We start from the raw sequence: 22,276 nt of genomic DNA, 5'->3' as shown, positions 1-22,276 counted from the left end.
CTGTACGCTCTTCCTGGAGTGACTTCCCTTACCCTGATGCCACTGGTCTGCAAACTCCTTTCAAAGCACAGCTCAAACGTGGGACGTCTTCCCCAAATGCCCCAGGTGGATTCAGGAACACTTCCACTACCTTCCTCTTGCATGTGAACTCGCCACCGCTACACGGTCCATCGTGCTACACTGCCACTTTTGTATCGGTCTCCTACTAGATGCCACAGTCCTTGATGACGGGGACCGTGGCTTTCCCTCTTTTTGTCACCATGACCTACCTCAGAGCCTGGCATTCTTGTCTGTGGAATGAATATTGCCTTCAATTGCAGACATCTGCCTTACCTTCTCCTAGTGCCTGAAAAGTTCCCAACCAGCTTCCTGGCATATACCACACCTCTCTAGGCTCACAGACAAGAAATGCCCAATAAATACCTACAAAATACATAGAGCTGAAGAGATAAGTGTATAATAATGTACAATGCAGGATTTAATTAGTGCAAAATTAATAAATTAATGTATAAATGAATGTGTAATTAATCTCCATGATTACTTTTCGATGCCTTGCTTTGGCAACACAGTGAGGCTTCTGTCCACGGTCTTAATCCTCCCCCAAATAAACCAACTACTCAGGAAAGAGTCCATTGTAAGAAGGGACTGAGTCTTAGTTATTCCTAAAGGAATAAATGAATTACACTTCTTTCTCTTCTTATTCCGTTCTCTCCCTCAGCAATCCTGAGGCTCTGCCCAGATTTGAAGGAGAAGCTGTTGGGTGGGAGGCTTGAATGAAAACCGTAAAGGTGTTCAGTTGTGTTTCGCGCTGACAGGGTGACATCTCTAAATAACTACAGTTTCCAATCAAGTAGCCTTTAGTCATCTCAGCTGCAGGAGAGGCCAACAAGGACTGAGAAAATGGCCCCGTGCCCAAAGGCTCAACCCCCACCCTGTCCGCCCCTGTCCCCATGAGCTTTGCTTCCCAAACCCCCTTGGCCCTCCCAGGGCTCCCAGCAGTGCCCCCAGCAGACTCACGCCCCGTTGAGTTTATTTTTCTTTCCTTTCTGGGCTAGGCTGTCTGCAGACACAGCTGATGAGCTATTTAGAGCTCACCAGAGACCTTGGGGCTTTTTAAGTCCCCCAGACTTCACTCTTTTAAATCTTCAGAGGTCATTAATGCCAAGGCAAGAGAGTCAATAAATTTCATATGCTTTTATCAAAGCAGGACAAAAAAGAAAGAAGAAAAGAGGGTGGATGAAAACTCTATCATAAGAGGTTTTGAAACTTTTACATGTAAAGGAATCACAGGGGAGGGGCGCCTGGGTGGCTCAGTCGTTAAAGCGTCTGCCTTCGGCTCAGGTCATGGTCCCAGGGTCCTGGGATCGAGTCCCGCATCGGGCTCCCTGCTCGGCGGGGAGCCTGCTTCTCCCTCTCCCACTCCCCCTGCTTGTGTTCCCTCTCTCGCTGTGTCTCTGTCAAATAAATAAATAAAAATCTTAAAAAAAAAAAAAAAAACAGAATCACAGGGGAGCGTGTTAAAACACAGGGTCTGCCCGACACTGGCCAGTACTCTCCGCTGACGATGGACGTGGGCAAATTCCAGGCCTCCATCCCCTCACACCAAACACAAAGAGGTACATACATCCCTGCACGTTCACATCTACACTTCCACAAAACAAACACGTACACACACGGCAAAGGAAAATTAATTGCTTAACCTTCTTACAGTTTCTTCATCAAGACCTCTTTCAGTCTTCAGGTCCATTAATGAAAAAATTCAATGCCTTCTTCCCTTTTTGTCTCCCCAGTTCCCTATAGAACTGTGGAAAATCTACGGGGATTCTTGACTGAGGAGCTAGTTGGTCAAGTCAGAAGGCATCTCAGGCTGTGCTTGGAGGAGCAGCATGGCTCGCAGATAGCCCTGAGGGTTTCAGCTGTGAGCTGGTTTCCCCTTCTCACCCCGATTTCACAGAACGGCTGGGGAGGGGGAAAAAGAAACTCACAGGTATCAGGGCATCAGCGAAGTACGGAGGGACTCAGACACCCTGACTTCCTACTCTCCAGGCTCGAATTGCACACCCATTTCTAACTGAACAGTAACTCTGAAGACAGCAGTACCCGCGCGGATCCCCTCTGCCGGGTCCTTTCCCACCACGGATGCCCCACTGGGGTTTTCTCTCATTCACTGCTCGCTCCCTCCACTAGTCAGTTCCTGAGACACTGTACTGAACCCTCGCAGAGGGGACGATGGTCTCTCTGCAAACTCCCACTCCACTCTCTCCTCGGTCTTTCCTCTGCATCCACAGATTTCTTCTCTCTCTGAACTGCCCGGAACGCTCGTAGTTTTATTTGCCTGATTCTTTTCTTTCTTTCTTTTTTTAAAGATTTTATTTATTTGACACAGAGAGAGCGACAGCGAGAGAGGGAACACGAGCAGGGGGAGTGGAAGAGGGAGAAGCAGGCTTCCCGCTGAGCAGGGAGCCCGATGCGGGGCTCGATCCCAGGACCCTAGGATCATGACCTGAGCTGAAGGCAGACACTTAACGACTGAGCCACCCAGGCGCCCCTATTTGCCTGTTTCATTCAGATCTCATGTATCATGAAGGCTGTGAACTGGCTGTGGAAAGGGGAGGCCATGCTCCCCGCAAGCCGTGTGCAGTGTGCACATGGGACCAGGCACATATCAGATCTGCAAAACCTGAACTGACTTAGGCACCGTTCCCGAAGCCAGCCCTCAGTCCAGCCAAATAAACTAAACACTGGGTGATTATTAAAGGGTGTGGAAGGACTCCCTGTGCCAACGAGCACGCGCTCTCCCAGGGGGCTCCGTCACACACCAGGCACTCTCCACCACTGCGCTGGAAGCAGGAACACTGGCTGAGGACGCCGGGCAGGATGACACGCTGACAGAATCCGGGGGGCGCCATGTAATCGCGCCCACTCCAGTCAAACGCCAAACAGGGTCAGGCCAGGCCGCTCGGGCCACCAAGACTAGTGCTGTTCGGACACATTATCTGGCAGTGATCGGCTTTCATCTGGAACCCATTCCCCCAATTCCCAAACTAAATTCTCAAGCCTGAGGTTTCGAAGTGACAGGAGCATGACCTATGAGGCCGACGTGGAGCACTGACTCCGAATCACTGGTTACCGCTACAAAGATCAACGGGGAAGAAGGGAAATAAGTGCTTGTTATCAAGCCTGGAGAAATCCTAAGTTCTGACATCTGTCTGCCTCAATAGCAAATGGCAGTCTCTCCAACCTAATACCATGGCTGTTCGGTTTTCTCAGATTGATAGAGGACACTTCTTCCTGCTTTATTGTGAAATATATCATGCAAACCAAACAATATATTAAAGATATATTCGGTTCAAAGAAGTCGAGTAAGATGCACAGTCGAGGACCCACCCCCCACATTCACAGTGCTGGGAAATTTCCGTGTGCTTTCTCCTCATTTTACCCACCTCCAGCCCCACAATGATAACCACTCTCTTGAATTCAGGGTTACTTATTCCCTTCCATTTTTTATGGTTTTACTACTTATGGAGGAATCCATAAAAAATATTACGGTTTATTTTGACATTTTTCAACTTTATATAAGTTACATCACACTGTGTCCCCCCCACCCCACCCCCCGTGGCCTGCTTCTCTTGTTCAACATTATGTTTCTGAGATTCCACCATATTGATGCAACCATCATTCACCCATTTTTACTATGGGATGGTATTTCATTGTAAGACTATACAACAATTTATATTTTCTTTACTCAACCAGACCCACTGACTGCATACTAGTACGGTGTGTCTATAAATCAATTTATGCCACATGATAAAATAACTAGGGATGGTTCACCCAATTATTCTTAAAGAGTGGGCAAGATCCCACTGAAAGACAGAGCTTGGGGTCTTATTCTGCAAGCAAATGGTCCCTTTACTGGACGACCTTGGGTAGATGAACCCCTAAATAAAACCCTTACATGGTTCCAGTTTGATAGCTTAATAAAGCAGAAAGGCTGTTTGACATGGCAATCTTCACCTTCATGGACATGTCAGAGCATCTTTGATCATGGTGAATAGCACCCAAGTCCAAGAAAAACCTACCTCTCGGAGAGCAAAGACTAAATATTTAGTCTAGGAGAAAGCAGGCAGAAGCCCATCCTCTACCCCAGGAAGCCTAGGACAGCAAAGGATTGTCCTTGAATCCTGAAGGCTTGATTCATCACCCTGCTAATTACAGACCTTGATGCAAAAACATCAGCCAGGCCACACTTCCCAGGTTTGCAGGTGAGGAAGGGGGTACCACGGAGAGTCTTCAGAGCAAAGGCACCCCCTGCCACTATCCCTGAGCACTCCCAGAGTGCAAGGCTGACATAGCTCATCTCAGTTAATCCCAACAATGACCTTGTGAGGCAGGTGATATCCCCATTTTGTATCTGAAAAACACTGAGGTGCCGAGAGGTTTAGTAACTGGTGCGATATCACAGAGCAAGTAAATGACAGGCCAGGATTCAATCTACTTTTTCTGCTTGTAAAGCCCCGTACCCTGATCCAGTCAACTACCCTGCTACCACCTGATCTTCAGTGCAGCAGCAATGGGGAAAAGGAGTTCTTAGGGACAAAGAAGACACTGCCTTCAGGTGATCCTTTCAAAAGTGTTTGCTACTGAATGGCAGCAGGCTCCATGCGAACAAAGAATAAATACTTAGATGGCAGAGGCCTGTGAAAACTCAGCGGCCATGCGTGGAAAATGCTATAGGAGCTAAGCAGACCAGAGAGGACTCCTACACCGCTCAAACTACTTGGAGGACACTCTGCCCACCAATAGTTGACTAGCATCGAATGTCTACCGTGGGTTATGGGCAAAGATGCATCCAATTTTCTGTTGAAGTCTGGTTGCTGCTTTACAAGACAACAATCCTCAACACAAACAACAACAAAGACGGGCTCCTGGGACACATAAGTTTCAAGATCTATTCACTAGAGAACTTCAGAGAGCAATAAGTAGGTCAAGAACTTAATTCCAAAGGTATTAAGAACTGGACTCTGCCTTCCAACCCCCAAATAAGTGACATCAGTTGCATATGACACAAACTTTCCAAGTCAGCTCAAAGACCAAGATGGCAGCTGCTAGTGCCAAAGCTAAGAAGGCATCATTCCCAGAGAGTGAAATGCTGAGGCGTTCTTCTCTGCCAGCTACTCACCACCAAAGAGATTCTGTTTTCTCTAGCTCTGGGTGCCCCTCATGCCTCTGTTGACACAAAATTTGCCAATTATTTCATTGGTCCTTACCCTGTGAGACTCAACTATTTATCCCAAGTTATAACTCATCTAGCAAGTCAAGGAAAAGAGTGAATGGTCTTCAGGGTGTGAGGCAACACCTCTGCAGAGGCTCGGAGAAAAGAGACAGGGAAATGGCACCTTGGCTTCTACTGACGCTACACACAAAAGATCCAAACATGCAACCCTCTCTTGCTCTTGGCACCTGCCTGGCAAACCCTCAAAACCACCGAATCCAGAGAGGCTGACGGCTGTCGTTACAGGGATCATTCAAGATGCTGTGGGTATTGGCTGAAATCATACTGTGTTTCTCAAAGCATTATTCCCACTTCCCTGGGATATGTTCAGGAAGATTTTTACTAGTTTTTTCACTTACTCTCCACAGATAGTAACGATTTACAAACTATACTCATAAGATTCTTTTCCCTAAAATTTCTTTAATATATCTGGAGATTTTGTACACAGTGATAAATAATAAAATAAAAAAGTAAATAATTCTTAGAAGTCCCCAACTCCCTCCTCCCCATCTCTCTAATATACCTGGGAATTCAGGTGGCTTGGAAATGAATTTGCACTGTTAACCCAGGTGTAAGATGGGTATGTCAATAAATAAAATTAAGTCATTCCTGATAGGTATAATAAGTATAATATAACTCAGACTGCAAGTGCAGGAGGTCTTAATCAGTACTCCAAAGAGAATCATGGATCACCTCCAGAAACAGAAATGCACAGACAGAAAAGCTCACATACAAAGAACCAGTGCTTTAGGCATTTCTGTGTGTATCCTAAAAGGATAACTGTGGCACCAAAAACTAATGATGTAATATATGGTGATTAACATAACAATAAAAAAGAAAAAAAAAAAAAAAAAGGATAACTGTGGTTGCTGCCCCCATAACATAAAACACCAGTTAAGTTCTGTTCGACAATCCCTCTTATCCAAATAACCAGCTTAGCCAGTCCCAACCTCTGACAAGGAACCCCTGACCCTTCTGAGAATCCCAAATTCTGTACTCCCCTCTGGACCTCCTTAACGTAGTGAGTCAGTTGGAAATTTCCAACAGTTTCTAACATAAATTGTTCCTCGCCACCTCCCAACATGTTTTCAATTGCTCTGAGCACCCTCCTAGCTCCTGCTCATCCACAAGGTGGTGGGGGGGGTCTTACCGAGATCTCCCACCAAAGCAGTTTGTGCTGGGGGGCTGGTGTCGGTTCTCTGGAGCAACAGCTGTCCCACTGGATTCTCTTGAAGGTGGCTGGGATCCTAAATAGGGGACCCATCACAAGAAAAGACAGAAACATTGAGAAGCTCAACCCTTGTTTGAGATGTGGCTCAGGAACAAAGTTCAGTCCGTGCATCCAAGTGACCCACCACAGAGCACCCTGGCAGTCTAGCAAGCTGCGGCCTCCAGCAGGAACAGGGAATAGGGATAGCCAGAGGAGATTCAAGCGGGGCTTCAGAACAGAGGCGCTCAAGCCTGGGAAACAGCTCTTCTTCTCCGAGACCTTCAGGAACATCTAAGGCACTTACAAGCAACTTGCCATGTGCATTAAATAAACTTCAGCTGCACCACGTGAGACACAGAACAGATGCTGACCATGCAAAGTAGGGGCAAGCAATGGGGGCATTTGTCCATATCGCAACCAGAAACCTTTAAAAAGCCAAAGCCAATTCAATTCAAATCAAATCACAACACTCTTCTGCTCAAAACCCCTCAAGAGCTTTCTGCTTCTTAGGATGAGGTCCAAACTCCTCACCAAGGTCTTTGAGGCTGTGGTGATCTGAGCCAACCTGCCCTTATGGTCTCACCTGCCACCACTCTTCTTCTTGCTCTCCCTGGTCCAGCCACCCTGACCACCTCTGTTTCTACTGCAGGCCAAGCTCACTCCCACCTCAGGGCCTTTGCACAGGGGACCCTTCTACCTCTTACTCAGCTACCCCATTCCCACACCTCCATCTTGGCCTATCTAAACTCTTCACCTCCAGTGGATCTCGCTTCCTCGAAGAGAACTTCCCTGGCCCCCAGTTTAAGAGAGATCCCCCAAAGTATGAGAATCTCACATCACCCAGTACTTTTCCTTCATAGCTTTTGTCATGATTACAATTACGTAATTATTTCTGCATTTATTTGTCTCATGTCTAACAACCCTGCCCCCACCAAGTAAATCATGGGCTCCTACGAGTAGAGACTGTATGAATTTTGCCCCTGCCATCCGGCTAGCACCTGGTCCAAGATCTAGTACATACCAGGTGCTCAATTACAGATATACGTGCAGAATGAGTGAATAATGCATGTTTTCTCCATACACCAAAAGTACCCGAAGCACCACTCCGTCCAGGGAGGATTCTCAAGTCAAGCCCCATCCAATCACTGAGATTCTACCCAACTGCCCTTAAATCAGAACTCAAATTTCACTCCCTTGAAGCTAGAGAAAGCCTGTTTGGGGCCTGGAAAGTGCCACAGTTACCTCACATTTAACGAGAAAAGTTATGGAGAAACCCAACCCATCTCAGTCCTCAGACTTCATGAAATAATTTCCTGCTAGATCCAAAGGTGACTAATTTCAAACTAGATCAAAAGAAACAAACTGCCCTCATTCAGGACAGAGTGGGAGATACTCCAATTTCCCTGCTTCTGTCTGTATTTTGCCAGTGTGAATCTCTAAGACACACAGTCCCTTTCCCAACCAATACCGTCATATAAAAGGAACCTTCAAGTTCCCCAGGAAGTGTAACTGTATTGGGAGGAAAAATGGGCCTGAATAACATTTAATAAAGACATTTTATTTTCTAGAGTCCGTGTGGGATGAAAAGATATTTTCTCTGCTCTCAAAGCAAAACGACAACACACGTTTATTTTGGTCCTTTATCAGAAAGCGGTCCTTAAAAAATCGTGTCACAGTTTTGATCATGCTAAGACTGCTAAGAGGAATCAGGGCTAGCTACGGGCCAGGGCTGGCTGAGTGGGACCCAAACCCAGGTACCTGGTCGAGAACCAAGCCCCAGGCACCTCCCCCGCCCCAGCCCTGCCCCACCCCATCCCGGCACAGCGCCGGGGAGCAGGGCGGCACTCACCGTCTGTCACGGCGCTGCCATTAGGCACGCTTCCCAGATCAACAGTTGGCCCGTCCAGGAAAATTGTCAGCTCACCGCCCGACACAACACCGCCTTTGTTCTCCGTCTGCAGGTTCAGGGTCAGCTGTGTGTTCTCCACTGTTGAACACAAAAAGCAACAGGGATGGACTAAAGCAAATGCACCCCAGGTTAAGATTCTGAGAGTTATCAGCCCTCATTTAACCTACTCTGGCATCCCTGGCAACATTCTTCTGCCGCTTCGCATCTGTCTTGTGGCATGGAAGGAAGAATGGGAAGGAACAGGTCTAATTGTCATCACTGCTGTATTAGACTGGGGGGAAAGGCTGCATTCTTGTTTTTCAAAACATGTTGTATCTTTATAATTTCTACATGACCGATTTGTTTGCTTATACTTGCAGGACTGTGAGAAAAGCCCAGAGATATCTGATGGCATACAGAGGAAGCAGTGAGAAGCAGCACCCCCCCCCCACCCATATAAAGAATGGTGGCAAAAAAGAAGAGAAACAGGTCAGGAGGCCCTGAGGAAATGTCATCAGGAGTCATCTCTAAATGAAGGATTACAGGGGCTTCTCAGATTATCTGTATTTAAAAATAAACTGTTTTTAATTTTCACTTCTGAAGATGTTTCACTTTGAAATAAGGAAAAATTTTTAAGCAATAAAAGTTCAGCAATGGTAAGTCAGCCCCACAATAGTCACAGGGCACTGAGTTAGTCCCTGAGGAGAAAGCATTCAATGAGGGGCTCTGCGGCGGAGGCAAGAAGGCACCTCGGAGTGGCCCGGCCCCTAGAACACCAGGCAGTGAGTCCTGTGGGCGAGCAAGAAGAGTCAGGAAACCACAGCAGAAAAACAGAACAAACTGACACGAGGCAGAAGCCCCAAGCCCTCTGTGGGCTGGAAACTGCTGCACACACGCCCCCCAACCCTCACCACCAAGCCTGGCCACACGGAACAGCTTCCACCCAATTAACACTGGGAGGAACACAGGAGCTAAAACCTCCAGTTCAGGGTCATTCGATAATGACCGAGAAAGCGGCGTTTATGAGGATTTCCAAAGAGCACGCGGCTCTTCCATGTCTTCCCACACTGTACAGAGCCAGGCCAGGAGAGGGCCACATGTTCCAACCTCCCTCCCCACCCACCACCCATCAAACCACCGCTTGATTCTATCTCTTAGTTGCCACTGTATTATTATAAGTTATCTCACTGGTTTTCTAGAACGAGGCAGCGTATGCATAAGTCTCTCTTTAAGTACTTTCTAGAAACAACCTCCCCCAACTAAAAAAGCCAGCCCCGAATATAAGATACAGACACAATCCTTTAAGAACTAAGGAAAAGTCTGGATCAATTCAAGGATCTACTGTAATAATGTGGAAACCAGTTACCCTTTAGGTGTTCAAGTTCTCCTAAGCATCTCTACCTTCCCTTGCTCTCTCTTGCCTGTAATGGATCTCTCCAAATCCTTGTGAGTCTGTTGCTATTTTCAGTCAGTTTCACTCAGGGGCTTGGTGAGTTCCAAACATTTCTATAAAGTAATACTTGTAATCTGAAAATGAGTTCCTTCAAAAGTCTAGTAGTCAGGAAAGAACTGAAGCCTTTTGACCACCAGTACCCCTTGTCAGCCATGCAAATGAGCCACCTAGGAAGGAGAGCCTCCAGCTCCAGTCTAGCCTTCAGATGACTGTGGTCCAGCCATTGTATGGACTACAACCTCATGAGAGATCCCAGGCCAGATTTCCCAGCTAAGCCAGTCACAAATCCTGACCCACTGAAACCAGGAGATAATAAGTATTTATTATTATTGTTTAAAAAAGAAGTCAAGGGGTGTCTCCCTACTGTATTATGTGGAGATCCAGGGCCTAAGTCCCCAGCAGGTAGTACAGCACAGAGGTTCAGGATGGGCACCAGCCAGGCAGACTGGGTTCAAATCTCAGTTCTACTTCTTAGTAGCTACAGCATTATGCAAATTACTTAACATGAGCTTCAGTCTCCCCACATGGAAAACACGAGCAATAAGAACACATTTTTCAGGGGGCACTTCTAAAGAATGAAGCAGCCCCCAGGGGGTTCCTAATAACTTGTCATTTTTATTATCTCCCTGTTGACTTTCCTGTTTTTAGGCTGAAAAGTCCTGATTTCTCTTAGTCGAATTTGTTCATTGCAAACGTGTACTTCTCTTGACTTTTTGGAGCCTTTTCTGGGTTGCAGCAACAAACTCCAAAACGTCTTCCAAGGTGAGCTACCTAACCATCCCAAGGACAAATCACCTTCTCATCTTGTTTCCAGGACACTTCCTAAAGATGCCCTGCCTTCTGAACTCAGAAATGTGCTGGGATGAGCATTCCAGAAGGATTCCTTGATTCCTTTCTTGGTGTCTCAAAGGCCATTATTTTACAAATGGAGTGTGGGCATGGCTTTCCCTACTTTCTGGAGAGAAGATAATGTTCAAGAGGAAGGTAGGGGAGTCCCAGGCCCCTTGTTGTTTATTTCAAACTCCTGACGGTCACACTGCTGTGGTCCTCTGACAGAAGCCATAGGCATAACTTGAATTTTTCTCTACATGGTCTCATCTCAAGGTTCTAACTTAGTTCTTCTCTCTACCCATTAATCATGTCCAATAGAGTCATTATATACTTATAGGCTCAGAAGTTACCTTGCAATACATTGAGATATATTTTACCTACAAAAAAAGCCAGAGAGGGGAGACATCTTTCCTCTTCAAACAAAATTTTTGAGACCATAATTCCTCCATTGTTCTATCTGCTAAAAAAAGAGAGAGTCAGAGAGACCTCTGACCATCACCATCATAACCAAGTGGTCAAATGAAGTATTCCTAAGAGCAAGACAACCTGACACGCACACACTTCCTTATGTGATGCAGCATGAAGTACACAACATCACTTTTAAAGTCTTCTTGCTAAAAGCATTGAGCCTGAATCCAATTAAGCCACTAAATCTTCTTCCCGATTTACATGAAATAAGGGGACAGAGAAACAAATTCAACGATACCATGAGGAAGCAATCAGACAAATCCAGAATACGGGACATCTATACAGTAACTATCCTGGGCTCTTCAAAAAGCCAATGTCATTAAATACATTTCTTTTCTTAAAAAAGCAGAGCAAGAAGGTGACTCTTCTAGATTTGAACAAACATAACCACCAAATGCCATGCAGTGTTTTACTAAACATTAGTTTGAAAAAAATATTCTTGGGGTGGGGTGCCTGAGTGCACAGTCGGTTGAGTGTCCAACTCTTAAGTTTCAGCTTGGGTCATGATCTCAGGGTCAGGAGATGGAGCCCAGGGTTGGGCTTCACGCTAAGCACAGAGTCTGCTTAAGCCTTTCTCCCTCTCCCTCTGCCCCTCCCCCAACACTCTCCCTCTCTCTCAAATAAATAAAATCTTAAAAAAATATATTCTTGGGGCAAGTGGAGAAATTTACATCCAGACTAGATATTAAATGATGTCTGAAATGACTATTAATTTTCTTAGATTCAATCAGAACCTATGGTTTTACATATGAATGTTCTTATTCTTGGGAGATGCAAGAAGCTTATGATGATATCCACAATCCCTAAACAGTTTTATAGGAGAATAAGCTGAAATTTTTAGGAAGGAAGTGTCAAGTTATCTGCAATTTACCTTCAAATGGTTCAGGGAAAAAATGCACATGCCCACAGTCTCACACAGATAAAACAAATGCAGCAAAATGATAACAAGTGTTGGGTCTAGGTAGAGGGCATGTGGGTGTTCACTGTATTCCTCTTTCCATTCTCTTGTCTGTTTGAAAATTTCATAATAAAAAGTTGGAAAAGGACTTTTTTAAATTGGCAAGGCTATTAAAAAATTAAACCTCTAAGAACAGAACACCCCATTATTCTCTTTGAAAAAATTACCTGAGCCAGGGGAGCCCTACAATGCATAATGGGACTAAAGAAACCATTAGCTGAGTGACAGACTTGAGCATACAGGGGAGGCTGAAAGGAGTAAGTGTGGCTGGAAAACATACACTGGAAGCTTAGCTATAAATAGCAGCCTGAGCCACTTCGCCTCTGGGGCCCTCGGGTTTCACTACAGCCACGCTGACAACTCTACAAAGGGCCTTTCTCTTGCACCATGTCTTCCTACTGCCTTTTGAGGCGTTGCTCAAACACCAAGAAACTGCTGAAAAAAAAGGGCACAGTAAGTCGACTGCCATAACCAGAATCAGATTGCGCCGAGGAAGCCGCACCAGTTACTCTCAGCTTCATTACCCCCCACCTCCGCCACGGTCATGCCATCCACGTTTGTGTAGTGAGCACCTACTAGTTGAGTCACTGAGATTTAACAGCAACCAAACAGACAAAAATCGTGTGCCTGGGTGTTTCTATTCTAGGTGGGGGAAACAGACAATAAGCAGTTTTTTTTAAGACAATTGCATCATCTGTTAGAAGGTGGCAAGGGCAGGAGAAACAAATGAACCGAGGAAAGCAGAGGGTGAGTGCTGGAGGCGGGAGGAGGATTTGTGGTAGTAAGAAAGGCTCGCTGGGGAGGTGACAACTGAGCAGAGACTGAAAGAAGGAGGGGGCAGGGGAAGCCGGTTAGGTTCTGGGGGAAGAATATTCAAGGCGGAAAGAAAAGAAAGCACAGAGGCCCCACGTGGGAGCAGGCCTAGCCTGTCTGAGGAATGGCAGGAAGGCTGGCGTGGCTCGAGTGGATGAGGGAAGACAGGAGCAGGAGATGAGGGCAATAGGTAGGTCCCCAGAGCCCACAAGGAAAGCCTTGGAGCTCTCGCAAGGTCTCTGGAGTTTCCTCTGCGTGAGACTGGGAGCCATTAGGGGACTGTGAGCAAGGAAGGGCCATGAGGGGCGCTGTAGCGCAATCACTCTGGCTGCAGGAGGAGCAAGGGCTGAGGCAGACGAGACCCGGTAGGAAGTCAGTGCAATATTCCAGGCAGGAGCAGCTGGTGGCTTGGGCTAAGACGATGGCAACATCTTCCAGGAACACAGTGCTTAAGGAAGACTCTACCTTGGCCTCCTCCCTAGCATGTGTTGGGAAAGACCCATGACTCCCCAAGCACATGGGCCCACCAGTCTCTTGGAATCAAAGCTTTGGGCAAATGATAGGCAGGTGCTGCAGAAAGCGCCAATTTAAGAGCATGGCTGGAGGAAGTCTGATTCAATTACCAGCAAATGGAACATATATAATGAAAATATTCCGCTGGCAAGAGGCTTCGGTTCTCTGAGAAAGCCAAAGGCCTGAGCTCATGCTAACTTCAGCAATCAGCAAATGTACGTCTTAGGTTATGGGATTGTGCCCTTCTGTTCTGTTCTCAGTACTATCTGGTTAGCCATACTTTGTAATGCTACGTCATGAAGGTCAAGAGACAGCGGTAGAGCTGAACATTAGAAGCTAGGGGAAAAGAATTTGGAAAATCTCAAGGACTGTGCCAGGAGAACCCTTCAAAAGCTGGCATAGCAAGAGAGACGAGCAGACATTTAGGTGCCTCCTAGTGGAGGCACACACCACCTCGTCAAGAAGGAAAACAAAGAACCTGATCAGATCAAGCCTCTTGATCTACCTCTGAGTTTATAGGAGACACAGAGGGACACAGGAACATGTTAAAACACACTTCAGGGACACAAACAGCAAGACCCAAAAGGTGGGAAACTACAGGACAAACTGTCCAGTTTCTGCAAATAAACAGCAGGGGATAAAAAGAGGAAAGAGAAAGTATTGGTTAAAAGATTGAAGAGACATATTAATGTCGTTTGTATCCTGATTCGAACAAACCGAACAAACCAATGGTAGAAACTTTAAGACAACTGGGGAAATGTAAAACCAGGCTAGTTGATGATACTTAAATAACTACCATTATGCTTTTTAGGTATGAAATTGGCAGTATGGTTATGGGCGCACTTATCTTTTAGAGCTCCCTACTAAAATCTCTGTGGATGAAATACACCTGGGCTTTAAGTAAAAAGAACCCGGGGGCTCAGTCTGTTAAGCATCTGATTCTTGATTTCAGCTCAGGTCATGATCTCAGGGTGATGAGATGGAGCCCCGGGTCAGGCTCTGCTCTCAGCAGGGAGTCGGCTTGAGATTCTCTCTCCCTCTCCCTCTGCCCCGCCCCAGCTTGCAGGCACATGCACGCTCTCTCAAAAAATAAAAAAATAAAAAAATAAAAAAATAAAAACTAACCCAGTAGGGGGTGGGATAAGAAGAAAGATGAGGGGCGCCTGGGTGGCTCAGTTGGTTAACCGACTGCCTTCGGCTCAGGTCGTGATCCTGGAGTCCCGGGATCGAGTCCCACATCGGGCTCCCTGCTCAGCGGGGAGTCTGCTTCTCCCTCTGACCCTCTTCCCTCTCGTGCTCTCTATCTCTCATTCTCGCTCTCTCAAATAAATAAGTAAATAAAATCTTTAAAAAAAAAAAAGAAGAAGAAAGATGAAACAAGAATGGCCATTCGTGGACGGCTACGGAGCTGCATGACAGACACACAGGGGTTCGTGCACTATTCTCTCCCCTTTCGTGTATGCATGACACTTCCTATATTTTTTTTCCAAGCCAGTATACCTAAGGCACAAACAGTGACTGAAACCAACTAAGGAACTTATAAGAATTCAGCATTACATATACAGTTTAAAATACAAAAAGGGAATCTACAATCAGGCTGCTTCAGGAATAACTCATACTCTCATTTTTTCTTACTTCAAAGCCTCAGATTTGCAAGTGGCTTCAGGTTAATAATTTCCTATTGGGAAGAGCGGTTATGTGCAATAAAGATGAGTAATATTTTTCTAAGAGTTACTTTTTCCCTTTCTTGACTGGACTTTTTAAGATGTTTTTTGCATATGGTACTAATAAGTATAGATAAATAGGGCACGGAAGTTGCCTTCTTATTCCAACAAAAGAGAATATTATGTAAACCAGAACTGCCAAACTGTGCCACTATTAATGGGATTCAGTTATGAAATCCAGAACTGCCTGGACAGTTTCACTGCAGTGTGTGAAAGAATGTTCTACTTTAGAATTTCTATCATCTCTGCCCCTCCTGCTCACACACCACAAGAAGGTATGTGCGTGTACACACATATCTTTTAAAAGGAAAGATCCTGGGGTGCCTGGGTGGCTCAGTCAGTTAAGCGTCCAACTCTTGATTTCAGCTCAGGTGTGGATCTCAGGGTTGTGAGATCGAGCGCCACGCTGGGCTCTGTGCTGGGTGTGGAGCCTACTTAAAAAAAAAAAAAAGGGGGAAAGAGCTTATTTTTTTTTCTTCCTCACTCAGAATACAAATGTAAAGATTCACCTGGAAATTTGAGAGAAATAAAACAGGACACAAAAGTAAGATACTTTTAAGAAAGACTAAGTACTCTCAGGTCAAGCGTCTTGGAAGCCTGATGAAGATGTGATTGATTTGGCCTTAACGGAGCTGCTCAGTGGAACAAACAAACCTTCTTCCTGCCTCCCTCTGCCCTCAATCCCATAGGCCCATCAAAAGAAAGTGAAAATAAGCAGGGCATTCATTAACAGGTCAGTGTTCATTCTACACATAGCTGTGAAACACTGGTGCACAGAGGAACGGAACCGGAGGAAATTCCAGAAGAGCAGAGAGTAAACAGTCTCCTTTCCATTCCCCGGCTCCCTGTAACTCAGACACACACAGGCTGGAGTGTACCCCAGGTTTAAAGAGAACACTCTTTCACGTTCCCTTTGCAGTAAAGGAAGCCAGAGGCTTCCAGGATTTACTGTTACGATGTCTCTTTGGCTTCCAAACTTAGCCAGAGCCTAACAAGAGAAAGTCTTTTCTAGCAAGCTACCATCAGATTAAAAACATTGGAATTCTTGTTGGGGTACCAATGTTGACTTGGCTTCACCCCACCCCCCGTCAGCCCCCATCACTGACGATTTGGCAGGGTCTTCGTAGAACACAGGGTGCAAAGAAGAGTCTACTTTGGCCTTGAAGCCGTTTCTGTCTGCTGCTGCTGGGCGTCCCTCAGTGGTCTCTAAATCAAAGTTTTGGTCTACAGGGGTTACATTAACTCCGCTAAAAATGAAAATAGCTTCATTTTACAAAGCCAGTTTGTAAACTTTTATTTTCTCTCTTTCTTTCTTGTTCATTCATTCAAGAAGCATGTTCTGGGCATCTATTATCTATGTGTCTGACACTGGGCGAGAGGCTGGGTTATAATGGAGAATGAAAATAGACTAAGTCTCTGCATTGAGGAACCTCACAAGTCACTTGAAAGAAACAGAAGTAAATAATCACACAAAGAAATGTAAAACCGCAACTGTATTAACAGATTTTATGCAAGATATCTATGGTCTCATGAGCACTGGATAGCTGGCCTCATCAATGCATCAGGGAAAATTTCCTGAGGAACTGACAACTCAACTGTGCTCTGAAGCTGAAGGGTGGGGTGGACTGCAGAAGAACACCAATCCAGGCAGAGGAAATACCATGTGCAAAGGCCTTGTGGCACAAATGCACTTTCAAGAAACTGAACAGAGATAAGTGGGGCTGGAATGCAGTGTGATCCAAATGGGGTAGAAGACCCAGGCAGTGGCTATACATTGCAGTGCATTATGGGCCCACCATGTTGAAAAGTTCCTCTCCATCCTAAGAGCAGCAGCATGGTACTTAAGGGTTTTTAATCCAGGTGTGACAAGATCAGCTTTGCGGTTTCAAAAATCATTCTATCTCCAATGTGGAAAAGACTGGAGGGAAGTAAGGTCAGATACAGGCAGAGCAGAAAGGAGGCCAAAGGAAAAGACCAGGATGATACAGGTGGGGATGAAAGAGGAGGGCAAACTTGCAAAGGTAAAAACCAAGAAAACCTAAAAACAGATAAGCAAAGAGGCAAGAGGAGTAGAGGTATCAAAGATGACTCCTGAGTTTCTAACATCACTGGACAAATAGTGTATCTACATATTGAGATATGGAGCAATGGAAGAGGGTTGAGTCTGGGAAAGAGGCAACAAGCTTAGATTTGGACATGTTTCTGACATAGCCACAAGCAGAAAGCAAGAAAATAGTCAAATATGTGGGCATGGAGCTCAGAGGAGAGATCTAGGCTGGAGATTCAAATCTATGCATCACCTGCACTTGGTGGTTATGCATAAAGAGGAGGTATGGATGAGAATGCGATCACAGAAGAAGATGGAATGGCAGGAAACTCAGCTAACAAACAGATGAAGATGACCTTGCAAAGCAGAGAACAGAGAGGCAGCAGGAAAATCAGAAAGGATTCCTGAGAAGGCAGGAAACATGGGCTCCAAAGCATGGACGGAGAGTCCACCCTTAGACAGGAGAGGAACAGCTCCTCTCCTACCAGAGGAAAGAGGGATCAGGCACGCACATCGTCATTTCAGTACATGACAGATTTGTCAATCATGATCATCCTTATTTCTCTTGATTCAAGCCAAAAGCCAAAGCCCATGCAGGAATAGACATTTTTCTTTACTTACAAGAAAAAAAAAGTGCATAGGCATACACTTTTCAGAACTGGCTATTCATCACAGTCATCCATTGACTAAGGTACATTAGAGACAAAGTCTCTCTTGAACCAACTGAAGTTCCTTTTAACACAGGATACAAAAGGCCTCATCTATCTTGGTAAATCTCACTGTCAAGCTGCAGAATGTTTTTTTAATTTTTAAAGTGATTCAGCGGGAATAAACACAGATCTGGGAAAGTTAGGTCTTCAGAATAAACTATCAGTCCATGTGAGTTACTACTGCCTTGTCATTAGAGCTCCTCATCCCCGATGAGAAGGAAAGTCCTCATCACCCATGAAAGCAATTCCTAGATTCCTAGACCAGAGCCCCCTTAACAGCTCATCCATTCTCTGTGCCCTCAGGGAACCTCAGCAACCACACCACCTCTCCCTGGTGGCACAGGATCAAAGCCATGTTTATAAACACGGCAGGGGAAGGCTTTCAATGAACAAACCTTCTTTTCAGTGGTCTTTTTTTTTTTTAAGATTTTTATTTTATTTGACAGAGAGAGCACAAGCAGAGGGAGAGAGAGGGAGAAGCAGGCTCCCTGCTGAGCAAGGAGCCCAATGTGGGACTCGATCCCAGGGCCCTGGGATCATGACCCGGGCCGAAGGCAGCCGCTTAACCGACTGAGCCACCCAGGCGTCCCTTCAGTGGTCTTCAAATACAAAATGTAGGAGCCCAGCTAGAAGAGAACTTTCACAGTTAAGATTCTGCTTTTTAAAAGTCAGCAGTTATAAACATCTATAAAATAAATAAGGATTAGGGATGTAATGTACAACATGGTGACCACAGTGAACAATGATCTATTTGAAAGTTACTAAGAGAATAATTCCTAAAAGTTCTCACACAAAGAGAAAAACACATTTTCTCTTTTTCTTTTTGTATCTGTTTGAGGTGATGAAAGTTAACTAAACTTGTAATCATTTCACACACATACACAAAAATCTCCTTTGTAAACAACTGCTTTTTAAAAATTACAATGTCAGATGAGTAAAATGCTATGCCACAATGGAGAGATGGATTATTGATTATGAAGAGTATACAAGAATATGAAAAATTATTCACACTACATATGTTGAGTTAAAAAAAGAAAATGAAGTTATATTCATATTACTCATATTATTAAAATCCTATAAAAATTACTATGTAAAGGGACAAAGAAATAAATGAACCAGAGAGAAACTGTAAGTTGTGTTTGAAGAGTAAGATTATGAAACAAAGGTTTTATTTTTTAAATTTCCATTACCTGCATAGTGGACACATTTTTTTTCTTAATTTCCCTATCAGACATGTACACAGAAGTGTTTTACAAATGAAATGACACGATGTCTCTGATTTGCTTCCAAATACTGCCCCCCCCAAAAATGTAGGGTCTAGAGACGAAAGACAACCTGACATGTGCTAATCCTTCTTAAAACTGGGTAACAAGTATGGGATGGTTCATTATACTGCTCTACTTTTATTTATGTTTGATACTTTCCATAATAAAAAGTTTTTAAAAATGTCCCATTTGGGGCGCCTGGGTGGCTCTGTCGTTAAGCATCTGACTTCGGCTCAGGTCATGATCCCAGGGTCCTGGGATTGAGCCCCACATCGGGCTCCCTGCTCCGCAGGAAGCCTGCTTCTCCCTCTCCCACTCCCCCTGCTTGTGTTCCCTCTCTCGCTGTGTCTGTCAAATAAATAAATAAGATCTTAAAAAAAAAAGTCCCATTTATGCTATAAAATATTGCCTTCAAATAAATTATATTAACTTAAAAAATAAAAGAAAACAACAGCATGCTTATTATGAAAAATGAAAACGGGGCACCTTGGTGGCACAGTGGGTTAAGCATACTCTTGGTTTCAGCTCAGGTCATGATATCAGGCTTGTGAGATCGGGCTCTGCGTTGGTCTCTACGCTCAATGCAGAATCTCCTTGAGAATCTCTTTCCCTCTCCCTCTGCCCCTCCCACTCATGCTCTCTCTCTCTCTCAAATAAATCAATCTTTTAAAAAATTAAAACAATATAGAAATGCAAAGTATGACACCTACCCCATAAATACACACATTTCAAATCCAAACATAATTCATGGCTGTCAACTTTGTATGAAGTCACTGTACCTGCAAGCAGCAGCACAAACACACATAGATAAACTACATATGCAAAACTGACTTCATCCAACCTTCGATTTTTCACTTAATGTGTTCCACGAATCTTTAAAAATACATACAAAGGGGCGCCTGGGTGGCTCAGTGGTTAAACGTCCGCCTTCAGCTCAGGTCATGATCCCAGGGTCCTGGGATTCAAGCCCCACATCAGGCTCCCTGCTCCACGGGAAGCCTGCTTCTCCCTCTCGCACTTCCCCTGCTTGTGTTCCCTCTCTCGCTATCTCTGTCAAATAAATAAATAAAATCTTTAAAAAAAAAATAAAATAAATAAAAATACATACAGAAGCAATCTATCCATTTGGGGGCTTTTCGGATCAAGGGAGGGGTATGTTCAAGGTGAATTCAGCCTTGACTGCACTCCCCCGCCCAATAAGAACGAATGTATATAAAGTATGTATAAGTAAACACTAATTAAGAGAAGGGCGGAGAAAGAGAGAGGGAGGGAAGAAAGGCACACAGATCATAATCTGAGAAATGGGTGCCGTGCTGTCCTGTGCATCATAAACAGCATCCCCAAGGCCAGGCCTGACAAGGGGTGAAGATCTCCACTCCATACCTAACAGTGGCCCTAACTGCCACCATCTAACTGAGGCATCCGTGCTCTGATGCACTATCGCTTTCCCTCCCGATACACCACTCTCTGACAAGGGTGAAGTCTCCTAATCTAAGAAAAACACTCCGAGCATCCTGGAAGACTGGAGGAAAAGGGAAAATAGTACACTCAAATGAGATAAATGAAGTTTGATCTTAACACTCTCTCAGCAGCCGCAGCGCCTCCCCTGGCAGAACCTGGGAGACTGGAACGGACAACCAGGCGGGAGCCGCTCTCAAGTAACTGGAGCAAAGTAGAGGCCTGCACATTAGAGGAAATGTTTCAGGGGGTTTTGTTTTGTTTTTTGTTTTTTTTGGGTGGTTTTTTTTTTTGGTGTTTTTTTTTTTTTTTTTTTTTTTGGCAAGGGAAGGAAACCGCTCATACCCAGGCAACAGTCTCATTTTCCTATCACTGATTCTGGGCTCTCATTTCAGGCCTATAATAGCTGTCAGTTTAGACGCCGAATGCTACAAGGCTAATTAGAAACAGTGGCACTATGCCTCTGTGGGGCAGGCTGAAGAAGAATGAGAGAAGTTTCTGGACAGTACAGTCCTATACTAACAACCTAATTTAGCAGAAAAGTTTCCCAAGTCTTCCTTGAGTAACAATCTCCAGGCCTACACTGTCCAGTGTGGGAGCCCCAAGCCACATGTGGCTGCAGAGCACTAGAAATGCGGCCGGTCCAGACTGAGATGTGCTGGGAGTGTGAAATGACACACCAGATTTCAAACGCATGACACGCACACAAAAAAAGAATGCAAAAATACCTCAGTAATAGCTTTCTTTATACTGGTTATATATAAAAATGATAGTATTTGGGTTATATTAGACTAAATAAAATATATTATTAAAATTGATTCCACCTGTTTGTTTTTACTTTTTTTGATGTGGCTACTAGAAAATTTTAAATCACATACATGGCTCACATTATATTTCTATTAGCCAGTGCTGCTTCAATGCCTCCTCCCTGCCATTTTTTGGTCATAATCTGGAGCAGCTCTCACTAACAAGGCCTGGCTGGCCCCAAGGGCCATCTCTGCGTGACATGACTGCACCAAGCCCATTCATGCCTCAAAGCTTCCCACGTGCTCCCTCAGCCTGGAACGCTTTTCTCCTGTTGCCCTAGGCATCCCTTTGCATCCTCTGGCCTCCTGGTGTCACTTCCCCAGAGGAGCCTTCCCTGACACCCCCAACCTCAGGATAGGTGAAGTTCTCAGGGCAACAGTCCCAGAGCATCTTGTACTTCCCTCCATCACATGTCATCACTGGCCTAGTGTCTTTCACTGACCGGCTTCACGTCTGCCCATTTTCCTCTCTAGATCCTAAATTCCAGGACAGCGCCTTGTTCATTCCAGCTCTTTAGCATCTTACCCAGAGCTGAAGGTAAAAATTTACCACGTGAATGCTGATAAATAAACTTCTTACCCACCCCCGGCTCCAGGCAGGACTCACAATCCTAAGAAAATGTCCTAGAGTGCAGATTTCCTCTCATAGAAAAACCCTGCTCCAACACTGAGAAATCCTGACATCTAAAAAGGAGAAAAACAAGATGGAGGGAAAAATGCCTTGACCGCCTACTACGGATGAAAATGCAAAAGGTCACAATAGACCTCCAGCAGAAGAGAAAGGGGAACAGCTTCGGCTGGCATTCGTGTTTCGAGGGGTAGAATCACTCTTTGCTCAATACGTGCTCCCAGGAGAGTGA

At 45.0% G+C, this 22,276-nt stretch overlaps 1 protein-coding gene across 2 annotated transcripts in view; it reads right to left on the bottom strand.

Moving 5' to 3' along the window:
- The window catches only part of WWP2 (WW domain containing E3 ubiquitin protein ligase 2), a 142,450-nt gene that overhangs the window by 73,252 nt on the left and 46,922 nt on the right, over nt 1–22,276 (bottom strand). For both annotated transcript variants that reach the window (XM_028091849.2, XM_088027460.1), the window contains exons 5-6: nt 8,332–8,469; nt 6,423–6,519 (exon numbers count right to left, since the gene is read on the bottom strand). In XM_028091849.2, the coding sequence (XP_027947650.1) occupies nt 6,423–6,519; nt 8,332–8,469 (235 nt within the window). The remainder of the gene's footprint in view (nt 1–6,422; nt 6,520–8,331; nt 8,470–22,276) is intronic.

The sequence above is a fragment of the Eumetopias jubatus genome, unplaced genomic scaffold (genome assembly GCF_037043125.1).
Source record: "Eumetopias jubatus isolate StellerSeaLion01/CBP00866 unplaced genomic scaffold, mEumJub1_p1.0 scaffold_10, whole genome shotgun sequence".
Lineage (NCBI taxonomy): Eukaryota > Metazoa > Chordata > Mammalia > Carnivora > Otariidae > Eumetopias > Eumetopias jubatus.
This window is presented reverse-complemented; position numbering and strand designations above follow the sequence as displayed.